A 14,528-nucleotide genomic window follows, 5' to 3' on the forward strand; every position below is an offset into this window, starting at 1 on the left:
TTAAAATCAACGCAAATCGGCTCTTTTAAGAGCCACCATATATATCCATAAAGAGTTCATCAAATTTTCTAAACTTAAAAAAAGTACAAAAATAATATTTTTCAAAAGCGAATCATTTGCATTGTGCATTGTTTTTGTTTAATACCATAGTCTTAGACAATAAATGGGATATTTCATTTATTTATTTAATTTAAAATAACACTCCAATGTTAAGACAATTCTCAGGATAAAGAGATTCCCATTCTTTATCATTGGTTTCTAAAGTTTCCGTATCTCGTAACAGGTAGCCTCCTATATTTGTATAATAATGGATTGTCCACAAAAATGATAGTGATTCAAGTTACAAAAAACACGAATAAAAAAGTTTGAAATGCTGTATATACCAACCAATTAGCGTTCAAAAAGCGAAATCTGTTTCACTCCAATTAATAATTTGAGGCGAACAAAGGGAGATACAAAAGACCGCAAATTGTTGTCAATAAATTTAAGCATATTTAAGCAAACAATGCTTAAGTCCCAACGAGAGCTTCCATTTGGCCTGTGTCGGTGAGTTCAATTCGAATATGTGGATCTGGATCCCAGTTCTAATTTGAATATTTTGGTGCCCGATCCATCTTAATGATGTTGATACGTATTTTGTTAAAGCAGTGCTGACTGGCAGAGAGCCTTAAAATAAAAGAAATCTTTTTTAATTTTTATTAATGATTATTTACAACCGTTATTCATAAATTCAAACTAATTAATTATTAATTTAATCACTTGCCACGAACGAAAACGAGTTAGGTAAAATGTTCAAACCGAAAACACAACACTTTTAAGTGTGCAAAGCCGAGTGGTGATGTGACTGGCTTTGCAGATTTGCGCACGGCGCTAATTTGCATAAGAAATTTAATCGAAATTATTTCGATATTTATTAATTTTCGAAGCGATCATTTTCATAAATTCCCAACTGGAAGCCGACTGCTCTGTGGCTACCGTTTGCGGCAAAGTTCAAAGGGCGCCCATCATCGCCAGCGGCGCACACATTTTTCAATCCGAGAAGATGACCTGAGAGCTCTTCGCGACTGAAGTGCGCTATCAATCTCAGTCGCGACTTGGACTCTCTCGAGCGAACCCAACGAACTTGGCCAACAGCCGATCGTTTGTTAATCATTTGAATAATCAAGCTATCAATTCAGCTGCTAATGATGCCGATACCGATTCGATTCGACCAACTGGTCCGTCCAAAATCCACTCCCTGTCTCTCACAGTTCGTAAACTAGATGGGAAAAGCCTTGTGCATATAGATGAGATGCAGATCGACGATCCATATCCGAATCTCGACTAAGAGCTATTTATTTTCATTTCCAAAAGTGTGACAATGCAACGCATGTGCCGCGATATAAAAACTTTAGGAGACCCCAAAATCTCCTAATTACTGGATCTTGGGCATTATTAATGTGGAAAGGGACCGGAATAATCGCCGAACAGCATTTAATTGAAATTGAGTTGCAGTACAAATTACCATGCCATTACCGGTGGCATTTGTTTTATTAGCTGAGAAAATTTGCCGGGCAAATTCAGGTAAACTGTACCGGGCTCTAATTATGGGAAAACCTCTGGGCACTTCCGTGAAAACAAACAGAAATGCGTAAATGTCGAAAACCATTAATCGAGTCAACTAAAAATGACTAATGAACCTACCGCACAGTAAGTGGAAGTGCCTCATGAGCCTTACAACCCAGTTTAATAGGGCCGGAAAAAAAATCTCTCGAGAAAATCTCTGTTACCATGAATACGGCGTTGGGTAAGCTGAAAATCTTTGGCCTGTTAAATAGTTGAGTAATTGAATTAATAGTTGAACACTCTCCCGAGTTCAATATAAATAAGAAATGAAATTATATATTTGTAACATAAGCATTCAGACAATTAACTGTATAAATGGAAAGTGAAATTATATATTTGTAACTTAAGCATTCAGACAATTAACTTTATAAGCGGTTATTTTAATGTTTTAAATAATATAATAAAACCAATAATATATATGTATATACCTTGGCAGAGGGTATTATTATTACACAATGTAATAATTTTTTTTTAGATGGAAGCTATTCAGAATTAATCGCAAAATAAATTATGTTAATAGGGTCCCTGCAACCGGAAACAAATACATAGGGTTGTTTTGAAGGTATTTTATGATAAAACAAGAAAAGAAGCAAACTTCGGCAAGCCGAAGCTTATATACCCTTGCAGTTATTACAAAACGACTACATTTATATTTCTATGCCAATATTACCAAAAACAATGAAACCATGTCGATTTTTGGCTGCATTTCGCCATCGTTTCTATGACACCTATCATATAGGTTGTCCGATTTTGACAAAACTAAATGCTTAATTCTGATATAGTAAATAATTACTATATCTCGAAGGAATATTTTTTTATATAGAAAAACAGCAAAATAAATTTTTTAAAAAATTACCAAATCTTAAAAAACAAAAAAAAATTAACAAGAAATGAAATAAACTTAGGCAAGCCGAAGTTTATATTCCCTTGCAGGTATTACAAACGACTATTTTTCGATTTTTTGCCTATATTACTAAAAACAATGAAGCTATGTCGATCCTGCGCTGCATTTTGCCATCGTTTCTATGGCAGCTATATGATATTGTGGCCCGATTTTAATTTAATCAAAACCGTAATTCCATAATATTTAATTCTTAACAAATCCCAAAGAACAAGAAAAAAAAAAATAAAAAACAACAAAGTTATAATTTTTTTGAATTTTTTTTCCGATCCTATGGGAGCTATATGATATAGTCGCCCGATCCGGCTCGTTCCGACTTATATACCACCTGCAATAAAGACAACTTTTAAATAAGTTTGAAGCAGATAGCCTTAAAACTGAGTGACTAGTGTGCGTAGAAACTGACGGACGGACGGACAGACGGACGGACGTACGGACGGGCAGAAGTACATGACTAGATCGACTCTCCTGGTGAGGCTGATCAAGAATATATATACAATATATATAGAGATGTAGTTGAAATACCGCAATATTTAAAAATTTAAACTAAGTCTTCTAAATTATTCACTTAAAAAAATAGTAATAGCTTATATTGTGAACTTTTTAGATTGTGTACTCTTAGAAAAGTACGCGTACGTTTTATTTAAAAACAAACATAATGGTGCTTTATTTTTTTAGTTCCATCACAAAATATATTTTATACATAGTCCATACTTTAAGAAGTACATATAATTTTTTTCTTTTGCTTATGTTATTGGTTCAGCTTATTAGCTTCTCAGCTTAAGACGGGTTTACAAATATATCTCTAAACATCCTGATTAGATCTTAAAACGAACAAATAAATGCGTGAAAGCAGGTACCCGAACTTGATAAACTTTGGGGTTTTCAGGGGACCCAGTCCTCATCTTGACTGTCCGATCCTTGTTGTCTTCCCTGCTCAGCCATATTGTCAGCAATTACTCAACGTTTCCCCTGTCAGGTGATCAAGTGCTGGCACACAGATACTCACAGGCAAGCCCGGCGAGCGACCTACATCAAGTGCCAGTCTGGGATGCAGATGCAGATGCATCTGCATCTCGAAGTCAGAGTTCCAGTTTAACTGGCGCCGCGTTGCCAAAAGATGAAAAGTTACCCTCGCGGCGGTTACAAACGACTGGAGTGCTGATTATGATAAATGTAAACAATTCAGCTTTGCACACAAATGCAATCAAAGAACTGCAATTACAACTTAGTTGTGAGAGCTGGCCCAGAACCAGTTTGGAGAAACCGAGCAACAGAGGAACCCCCAAGAGGCCAAGAGTCCAAGAGGCCCGACTCGGCCAACATCCGCATCTCTCTTCCTGCCAAGTGTACGTGTATCTATGTGCCGCTCAATGGGCATGTATGCGTGTGCGATAGAGATATAAAAGCTAAATTGGTAACTCATACTTAATTTGTTGGCGGCACCTTTGAACACGCTTCCAATTAGCTTACAGCCGACACCTCGGGCCGGCGACTTGGCCACGTTTTCGGCCACAGGATAATGCCGCATGGGGAATGGAAATGATGCAGCACAAAAGGGGAGACTGAGTTCCAACTGATAGGAGTTGGTTTCTGCTTTCTGCGTTTCTGATTTATGCTTCACTTTCTGATTCATTCATCCCGGCATCTTGATCATGATGCAGCATATTTCGATCAAAGAATCCAAGCGTTGGGAATCAACCACAATATATCCAAATATTTTACAATTCATGAATGAAATTTTATGACTAGTTGCGATCTTTAAAAGCGTTAATGAAGTTGTAAATTGTGAAAAGTAACATTAACATTAGTTCCAAACAAGATGAAAGGGCCACGAAAAAAACCGTTTATTTTGTTTGTAGCTTAAAGTTTTTATGAAAAACTCTTTTAGTATGCTGGCTGATTTTGTTGTTACTAAAAACATAAGTTGAGCAATTTTTAAAATTAATAGTATATAAGAAGAAAATTATTTTAAAGAATTGTTCTAGTATAACTTTTTGGAAAGTAATATTGTTTAAATTATCTATTATCTTAAATTGTAATATTTGTTGACATAAAACATCGATAAGCCTACATGGACTTACTTTATCTCTTAATATATAAATGCAAATCGGGTTTGTACAAAATCTCCAGTGAATCCTTAATTTTGTTCTTAACTAAGCGTCGTTAGTTTTTTGTATTGCTGCACGAACTTGGCATACCATTGCCTGAAAGAGGATCCATCTTACAGAATCCATCATACAACTCTGATTTCTAACCCATCAACCGATGAATAATACTAGCAGTTTCGGTGATGCCTTATTAGGGTTCGTTAATTTACGCATATACACTGAGATATAATAGTTTTTACAAACTTAAAAGTAATGTTTTTATTTGATAAAAATCGGACGACAATATTACATTGCTCCCATAGGAATTAAGAATTAGGAATTAACAAACAGGAAAATCGGCATCTATGTAACTTCATTGTTATTATAAAAACGTATAAAAGCATTTACATCAATATATAGTCGTTTTAAGAAATATGAAATTTGTCTACTAACTGCAGTGCTACCTACCTTTATTGATTTTTCTAATTCGAATAGGAAACCGCTTTTTTATTTTAAAACTCCATTTAGTCAACTCAGCACTGGACCTAAAAATCCCCCAAATCTGGTAGCGGCTAATTTATATCACGATAAGATCACACGAGCCGAGCCGGCATATCCAATCGCATTCCCATCCTACAGCAAGCCATCGAAATCTGCCACTTAGCCCCATCCACTGAGAACACACACATAGGTGGTGCCTCGAACAGCAGGTTCGTTGGTGTCCGTCAACAAAGGTGGATTGATCCACCTAATTTGTGTGATGCCAATAAGTTGACGCCAGCCCTCGCAGCTGTACCGCTACATCATCGATAAGGCATCGGACAGAAGTTTGGGAATTCAGAAGACTCACAGCTCCAACAACCCCAGAAAAGTGTTAATGGATGTCACTTTAGTTGAATCTTAACTTCCACACTCACTCGGTTTCTTTTTTGCTTTGATCCACCTTTGCCTGACATAAAGCTTCATCAGACACCGATACAAAATTAGCATACAAATTACACATGAGCACTAGCACTCAAAAAATACTCTTAGGTATTCGGCTTTGGAGCTTTCCGTTTTTTGACCACAACAAAAAGCCGACCAATTTTGCCCCAAACGCTTCCAAGTGGCAAACGGCTACCGATTTTATTATTGATAATGTTTTGATTTATCACAAAGATATACAAATTGCCACTGCCCCAATCTTGAGGTCCATTCTGTATCTTTCCGCAGGGCGCGGCACTTTTGTGTATATCTTGTGGATAAACTCTGGGGTATTTCATTCGAGACCATCATTTGTATGCGGTAGCTCCAATGTCGGTTGTTCGAGTCAGTTCGTGCTAAGTTCCATTTTGTCTGCACAGAGAAAAAATACAACATTGTGAAGTTCACGTTTTAAAGCACTCAAATTGTTCACTAAATAATAATAAATAATTTAAAATTTGAGAATTACGGTTTTAATTTTTTAAAAATCGACAACAAAGGGTTATTTCATTGTTTTTAAACATTTACGCAGTAAAACCGCAATATAGTCGTTTTATATAATATCTGATTTTTTTATAAGCTGCTATGGTATTTAAATTCGACATGTCAAAGTTTGATTTCTTTCATGCAGAAGGTAATATAATTTTAGTGCAACGCATTGAAGGAGACATTTCCGAGCCTATAAAGTATATATATTTTTTATCAGCATTTTTATGAATCTTTTTTATATTATGTAGCCCAGATAAGTATAATCGAGAAAAATGGGAAAATAATATTATATTTCGTTTTTTTTATTAACATCTGCTCATATGCGAGATATAGTCATCTTAAACAATTTTTAATTTAATAAAAATCGGAAGATAATAAGGGTCATACACTTACCATAACAACGATCGATTTTATCGGTAAAACGACGAGATTAAGCATATATACAAAAATATTCAAATATAGAATATTTAATTTGTATAACACCTGTATGGGTATACAGATTTTGACTTTCCGAAATGCATGGCCTTTCTTGTTTTTAACCCAGAATGTGTAAGTTTAATACCATTTTACATTGATTCATGACACCAACCGATCTCATCTTACGTTTGGCTACATTTTGTTTTGATTTGAAGACAAATTTTTTCATTTTAGATTGAATATTTCTCTGTGTACTGCTAATCTATAATCTGAAGCTTGACAAAAAAAATCGATATACCTCTACATATTTAATCAAAATTTTAAAAATTAGTTTAAATTGAAACTAGACTTACTAAAATTATTCGTAGCTGCTAAAATTGATAAATTCAACGGATGGGAGAATAAGATATAATTTTATTTATTAAAAAATCGTGTGATAAATGATATAATATTTTTTCCCAGTGCTTTTTTGCGGGTTCGCCCAACAATTTAAGTTTATCGATCTCCGTTGCTGCCCGCATTGACAAATGTAGTTCGTCGCGTTCAGTAAATTGTTTTCGACATTTACGTGTCGCATTTGTGGTCAAAATCTGCATAATGAGTTGGCAAAACGCTGACAGCTGTCCCAAGTGTCGAAGATTACTCGATGATAAGGCGAGGATCGCTTTGGCCATAAGCGCATTCGTCACAGATTTCTGTCGGGCGCAGCTGAAAGGTTGAGGTTGAAGTTGAGGATAGCTGCGAGCTGGCTATAATTGGCATGCAGTTGGGTTCGGTTTTGGAGCGTTGATTGTTGACAACTGGCTGGCACAACTTCATCATCGTCAGCCACATGAACGGAGCTCGATCTCGAGTGAAGATCGGCAAAACAAAAGGCGACATTAATGCATTGCCAGCAGCCACTCTTGTATCCGCCGAGGGGCGTGACGAATTTGACACAACAGCAATGACTTTATTACCAACTGACTCCTGCTGCGGTACCCCAGATCACCCCTGTTCACCCCCTGTCCATCCCCGCCCTGGCGATGACAATGTACACAAAAACGAGGACCGCGGTGAAGAGCCCTCTTCGGGGATTTGGGCTTGCCAGATGCGACAATAAACACTTTAGCTATTTATGAGGTTTTAATGAACACGGGTTCGCCATCTTGGGCTGACTAATGAAAGGATATAGAGCCGATACATTTGGCTTATGAATTTGCAGAATTAGAGGTGTGTCGAATCGCTTGGGGGGCGATGAATTTGAGGGCCGGGTTGAGCGGTTTGCTAGGGGCGCTGGCTAATTGTGATTGACAGGGCGTGTCGCGTCTATTGAGGCGCCCAATTAAGAGCCGTTTTATAATTGATTTTGAATATGAAAGCGATAGCGATGTGCACAAGGGCAGCCGATTGTCAAGACTAAGCGAAATGCGCGATCAATGCATTCTGGTCCGGCAAGTCAGTCAAGTGCAGACATTAATCGAACATTCGGGTAAGGCCTCTTATGAAAATGCATCAGTCTAGTGCCGTTATAATTACAACCTTGCAGAGGGTATTATAAGTTTAGTCAAAAGTGTGTAACGCGGTGAAGGAGACATTTTCGACCTTATAAAGTATATATATTCTTGATCTGCATCACCAGGTAAGTCTATCCGTCCGTCCGTCTGTCCAACTGTCCGACTCTCCGTTCGTCCGTCTGTCTGTCCGTCCGTTTCTACGCAAACTAGTCCCTCAGTTTTAAGGCTTAAAACTTTACCAAAATGTTTCTTTCTATTGCAGGTTGTATATAAGGTGGAACGAGCCGGATCGGACGACTATATCATATAGCTCCCATAGGAACAATCGAAAAAAAATTTTTTTTATATAACTTTGTTGTTTCTGATTTTTTTTTTTTTTTTTGGGATTTGGTAATATTTAAGTTCTATGGAACTACGATTTTAATTAAATACCGCATATAAAAATCCAAAATAAAAAATTAAAAAAAAATTATGTTGCTGTTTTTCTATTAATAAAAACATTCCTTTGAGATATAGTTTTGTCAAAATTGTACAACAATATCATATAGTTGCCATAGAAACGATGGCAAAATGCAGCGCAAAATCGACATAGTTATACCCGTTACTCGTAGAGTAAAAGGGTATATTGTATTCGTGCAAAAGTATGTAACAGCTAGAAGGAAGCGTTTCCGACCCTATAAAGTATATATATTCTTGATCAGGATCACCTCCTGAGTTGATATAGCCATGTCCGTCTGTCCGTCTGTCCGTCTGTCTGTCCGTCTGTCTGTCCGTATGAACGCTGAGATCTCGGAAACTATAAAAGCTAGAAGATTGGCATTTTGCATGTAGATTTTAGAAGTTCCTACGCAGCGCAAGTTTGTTTCAAAATGGTGCCACGTCCCCCTTAACGCCCACAATCGCTTATATACGATTTTAAAAATTTAAATATTTCGGAAAAGTAAAAATGCAGTTTTATTGTGTTTATCAATACCTATCGAAATGTAGAAGAAATTTTTCAAATCGGACCATTCGTTAAAAAGTTATGCGTGATCAAAGTTTCTATCTCCATCTCCCTCGCACTCCCTTTACCTGAGTAACGGGTATCTGATAGTCGGGGCACCCGACTATAGCGTTCTCTCTTTGTTTTTTTTGTATTTATAAATATAGGCATAGAAATCGAAATGTAGTCGTTTTGTAATAAGCGCAAGGGTATATAAACTTCGGCTTGCCGAAGTTTGTTTCCTTTCTTGTTTTAGGAAGAAGTACCTTTTCCATTTAAAAAAATCAATTAAACTCGGTTTTTGGAAGGCTGAGTGAGGTTGAACCTGTTATCGATTACAGCTCGGCAGTATCATCAGTTCACTTAGCCGGCACCCCAGTCACATTTCCACCGGTAAAGGGCGCATTGCAGTTAAATAGACGTTTGCATGCAAAATGCAAGAAAAAGCGAGAAACGAATAGAAAACCCGGACAAACAGCGGAGCGAAATTGAATAAAAAAGTGACACTGACAAACAAACAAAGCGCAGTACATACAGGGCGCATACGTGATACAACAAGCAGACCAAAGTTGCAATCAATTTGAAAATGCATTGAGTTCAGTTAGGAAGTGGAAAACGGTAGAAATGGCAAGACGAACGAATGTGTGCCAAGAGAATGCACTGAGAGCAAATAACTTCAGTTAAATGAAATTTTGAAGAGACAACAACGATTTTAAGTTATAAATGATTTTTTATTATTTAATGTACAGTCGAACTATCAGTCGTCACTAGATCCACAATTCAGAAAAAAGAAATGAAATTTATGATTATACCCGTTACTCGTAGAGTAAAAGGGTATATTGTATTCGTGCAAAAGTATGTAACAGGTAGAAGGAAGCGTTTCCGACCCTATAAAGTATATATATTCTTGATCAGGGTCACTAGCCGAGTCGATATAGCCATGTCCGTCAGTCCGTCCGTATGAACGCTGAGATCTCGGAAACTATAAAAGCTAGAAGATTGGCATTTTGCATGTAGATTCTAGGAGTTCCTACGCAGCGCAAGTTTGTTTCAAAAAGGTGCCACGCCCCCTTTAACGCCCACAATCGCATATATAAAATCGCATAAAAATTTAAATATTTCGGAAAAGTAAAAATGCAGTTTTATTGTGTTTATCAATACCTATCGAAATGTAGAAGAAATTTTTCAAATCGGACCATTCGTTAAAAAGTTATGCGTGATCAAAGTTTCTATCTCCATCTCCCTCGCACTCCCTTTACTTGAGTAACGGGTATCTGATAGTCGGGGCACCCGACTATAGCGTTCTCTCTTGTTTAGAATATAATGGAATTAATATTATATATATTTCCATATTTGAAACTACTATCTTATCCGCGTATATTCCATTTGGAATCAAACGATTAAAGTTGTGGGGATTTATAGAGTAATATGGAAATGCCACGCGTTGAAATTTTAAAAACCTGTGTAATCATTATTGCGAAGAAAATAAGATCAACTGATGGACACATTTAGTTAAGGTTATTTTCAAGTCCGATAGTGAACTAGAAATTCAATGGTGTTTAAATCAATAATCTTTTTTGACTTCTGTTAAGGATATGTGCGTTCGAAATAGAAATCTAAAACAGGTTTACTTCATCATGGAATAACCAATATTTTTCGCAGTGCGCCAGAGGTTTCCAAAACCCCGATTCAAGGAGGCTTGCTTTTTCAGCGAAAAATAGATGAGGAGCTAAAGCCAACGGTACAACGAGACATCATTATTGATGACAATTGAATGGGCTAAAAGAGAGCTGTGAAAAAGCGGGAGAGCCAGCAATTACGATAATTAACGCAGCCAGCCGCCTGGCAAGCGGTGAGAAAAGGAAAGAAATCCCCAGTGAGAAGGAGAGAGAGATAGGGTGGAAGAGAATGGAAGGTAGGGAGAGAGAGCGCATGTCAAATTGTACAAATTGATGACGTTCGTACGTTGACAGCGACTTTCGGTGGGTTAAAGGGGGCCGAAATGCTCCTGACCAACTACGATTGGTTCGATAGTCTGCTCTCTCCCTCTTTCTTTCAGACTGTCCCGCCCATTTTGCCAGAGCGAGATAAGTTGCGCAGCTGCGCGAGACAATGACGTCATTGGATCCAAAACCGGTCGAGAGAGTTGGCCAAAAAGCAGAGCGCCAAAGAGAGCGGGTGAGAAACACCCGAGCAGCATTAGCAACAAATTCTGGCCACGAGCCATTTTCGTTGTTGGTGTTTGTGTTGCACGTTGTGCCAACGTTGTCACAGCCGCGTGTTTTTGCCGACGCGTTTTTAATCGCTTTACTGAGGAGTTAAGATACACTGCAGATATCGCCAGGATGTGCTAATAAGGTCCGAACCACCTAAAGATGCCACAAAGAACGCCCAGTCCCGCTAACTCCGAGATATCGGTGGGTTCCCCCAGCCCGCCGCCCATGAGGTGCTTGAATTTGAAACGTTTGCGACTTTTGAGGAGTGAAAACCTGGAAAATGGACGGCAAAGATCATCACCCGTCCGGATCAAAAGCTTTTCCATAGCCGATATCCTGGGACGGGAACTCGAAGAGGATCTGGGGAAGAAACGGGAGAGTACAGTTCCCAAGGTGTTACCAGGAGTTTCTGCTCCACTAAAGCTGATCAACGAGCGATTGCAGATCCCCGTGGTTCAGAATTGTCCTCCGCCGGCTGCTCTAAATCCGTTCTTATCGCCTGCCCTGCTGCACAATTACGAGCAGCGATTGGCCTGGGACTACCAGCGCCAGCTGCAGGAACATTTCCAGGCCCAGGCCCACCTTCTCCGCCACATGACCTTGAATCCCGCGATTATTGCCTCCGAGGACGGCAGTTCAGAGCGTTCGCAGCGATCCAGTAGTAGCAATGGCAGCACCGAATTCTGCAGTCCCAGACAGGTGGTAAAACAAGGTGTCCAAGAGGCCAGTGAAGAAGTCGAGGTGAAGTCGTGGGAAGATCAGCCAACGGGCGCAGGAAAACCAAATGGGGACACTCCTTTGGACGCCCTGTTCCAGTTGTCAACCAAGAACTTTGATGAGGAGCAAGGTTAGTATCTGCGCAGAAGTTAGAATATTCTGTATAAATAGTGAACACACAGTGAAAAGTCATGCATGATTTATAATTGCGCACCTTAAGAATCTTATTTTTATACTCAAAGACTTCCCAAAATCTAAGCCACAATATATGTTAGCTAAAAATAGGTAAATATTTAATAAAGAATAGATGCCCCAACTATCAGATAACCCTTACTCCTTTAACCAATTTAAAAGTAAATATGCCTGTAGGCATTTCGATGTTGCAGGCATTGACGGCTCTAACCGTGTTTCTTTTTGCTTTCGTTTCATAATCACTTTGAAAATAATCTTCATTTTAACACAAAATATTTTGTTTTATTTATGTGTAAAAACATAATTTCGGCTTTATTTTTTCAAAAAATCGGTCAACATGTAGCTGCCATAGGAACAATCGAATAAAATAAGTGAAAAAATTGTTTTACCGATATAGCCATTTATTAGATTTTCAAAACTTTATAAAAAATTAAATGACTAAAATTAAAAGAAAAATAGAAGTAACTTCATTGTTTTTCAACATATATACACTCATATCTCGAGTTATATGTGTATGTTATTTCGAAAATACATTTTTGATTCAATAAAAACTAAAGCATTAATTTGAAATTGACCTATCTTCAATGTTTTCAAACGTTTACGTAAAAAATCGATATATAGTCGGTTTATGAACTTATTTTATGGCTAATGCTTTTTATGTGTTTTATAAATATCTGAACATCAAATAAACATTAAAGATTTAAAAATAGAGTGAGTATATTAAGATAATGGTTTATAAAAAGGATTTCTATAAATATCTTAAATGACATTACATGGTCATTTTTTGTTGAGTTATAGTTTTTAGCAATAACTTAGGACTTAAGCCAATCAAGCCTTGCGTCGTAGTACTTGTGTACATTCTTAAAATTATTAAAATGTAAATATTTTGAAATTGTGTTCGCTCCAAAAAATGGATGCCATAGAATTTGTTGTGCTTAAGAGTGTTTTTAGTTTTTAAGTCTTGAGATCCTGGCGTTCATACGGACAGATAAACGGATTGTTACATACTTTTCAAGGAATATAATATACCCTTTTAACCTATAGGTAACGGGTGATTATAGAGCAGAGAACTAAGAAAAGTGTATTAGCAAAAAAATATGAAATTATTATTTTAATTATAACTTGCAGCAATAATTTAATTTGTTGAATACATTACGTATTATGCAATCATCACATGGGATACCCCCCTCTCAGTTCAGCGGAATGACTCCCCTGTTGTCCTTTTTGGGTTTTCTTGTATGACGAAAATAGATTAAACTATGAAGACGTAGTGCATAGACTGCCCCATATTAATCAATTTAGAAAATTTCTGGCAGCAAAATCCAAATACAAATTTTTCTCATAAATTATTCTCAACGCGGCCTTTGACAGATAACATCTTAGAAATTATCCCTTATAGGACCGCCAGTACAAATTACTTCATAATTTTCTCTGTGCATACAGCCGCAATCAAATTACGTTTTAATATAAACTGATTTCCCAACGAGACTCATCATAACCATTAGCCCGGCCAGCGATTGATCAATGGTTGTCATTACGTCTTGATGAGATTCTGCTTAAGGCGTAAAAACAGTAGTGAGGTCAGTCAGGCCGGTCGAGGTGGCTAAATCAATTTCAGGCCGTCTGGCTGTTCGCTCGGCATCGCCTTTGATGGCAATTGCCTTTCCCAGACCCAGACCCAGTCGAAAACTTCAGACCGATGATATGATGGTGCTCCACCTCAGGATCAGACTTAGTCTCAGGCTGATGGCTGTGGCGCATGCGTATCGGTCGGCATGATTTGCTTAGCGGCGTTGATTTCTCGTTAAGTCGCAGACGCGAACCAATTGATCTCACACTAAAAACAAAAACCCATTCTCTAGAGTTAGCAAGAAGCTTTACTTTCGGTAAAATGTATGCAAACAAATATTTCGGCAAAGCCTTGTCTTTGAAAAATCTTTGAGCCCAAATTTTTAAAAATAAGGAAAGCTATTTCCTATTTATTTTTAATAAAATAACATTTGTAGTTATATGAACGTTTTGCTGTGAAAGTTCAGCTAAATTTATAATTTTTCAAAAGTTTTATTGCCAGAAATTTTAAAAACAAATTTCATAAATTGAATTGAAAACTGAATTTTAATAAATATTTATTTCTTTATTACGACCATATAGGGAATTTTTTGGCTTGATAAAGAAAAAGAAATCTGTTTATAGACCTTTCGGAAATATTTAGAGCACATTAGTTACCTTATTTTTCCGGAGTGCCACAATCCATCAGAGGACCCATGGTCTGCTTTGTTCATCAGCTACTGAAATTGCATTTACGCGTCGCACGTACACCAGGCAATTGGTTCGTGTTCCACTCCGGATTGCCACAGAGCCATCTAATCAGCATCAGCTGATTTGATCGGTTGAGCGGTTGATCAACTGCTACTGGCATTGAGTGCCGCTCGGGATGATTATGATCATCGCCCAGGTGCA

At 37.5% G+C, this 14,528-nt stretch overlaps 1 protein-coding gene across 1 annotated transcript in view; it reads left to right on the top strand.

Moving 5' to 3' along the window:
- The first annotated feature begins 11,189 nt into the window (after window positions 1-11,189).
- The window catches only part of LOC108044686 (homeobox protein Hox-C9a), a 29,996-nt gene continuing 26,657 nt past the window's right edge, over window positions 11,190-14,528 (top strand). The window contains exon 1 of the mRNA XM_017123767.1: window positions 11,190-12,006. Coding sequence (XP_016979256.1) covers window positions 11,319-12,006 — 688 coding nt within the window. The 5' untranslated portion in view covers window positions 11,190-11,318. The remainder of the gene's footprint in view (window positions 12,007-14,528) is intronic.

This window comes from Drosophila rhopaloa, unplaced genomic scaffold (assembly GCF_018152115.1).
Source record: "Drosophila rhopaloa isolate 14029-0021.01 unplaced genomic scaffold, ASM1815211v1 contig_155, whole genome shotgun sequence".
Taxonomy (NCBI): Eukaryota; Metazoa; Arthropoda; class Insecta; order Diptera; family Drosophilidae; genus Drosophila; species Drosophila rhopaloa.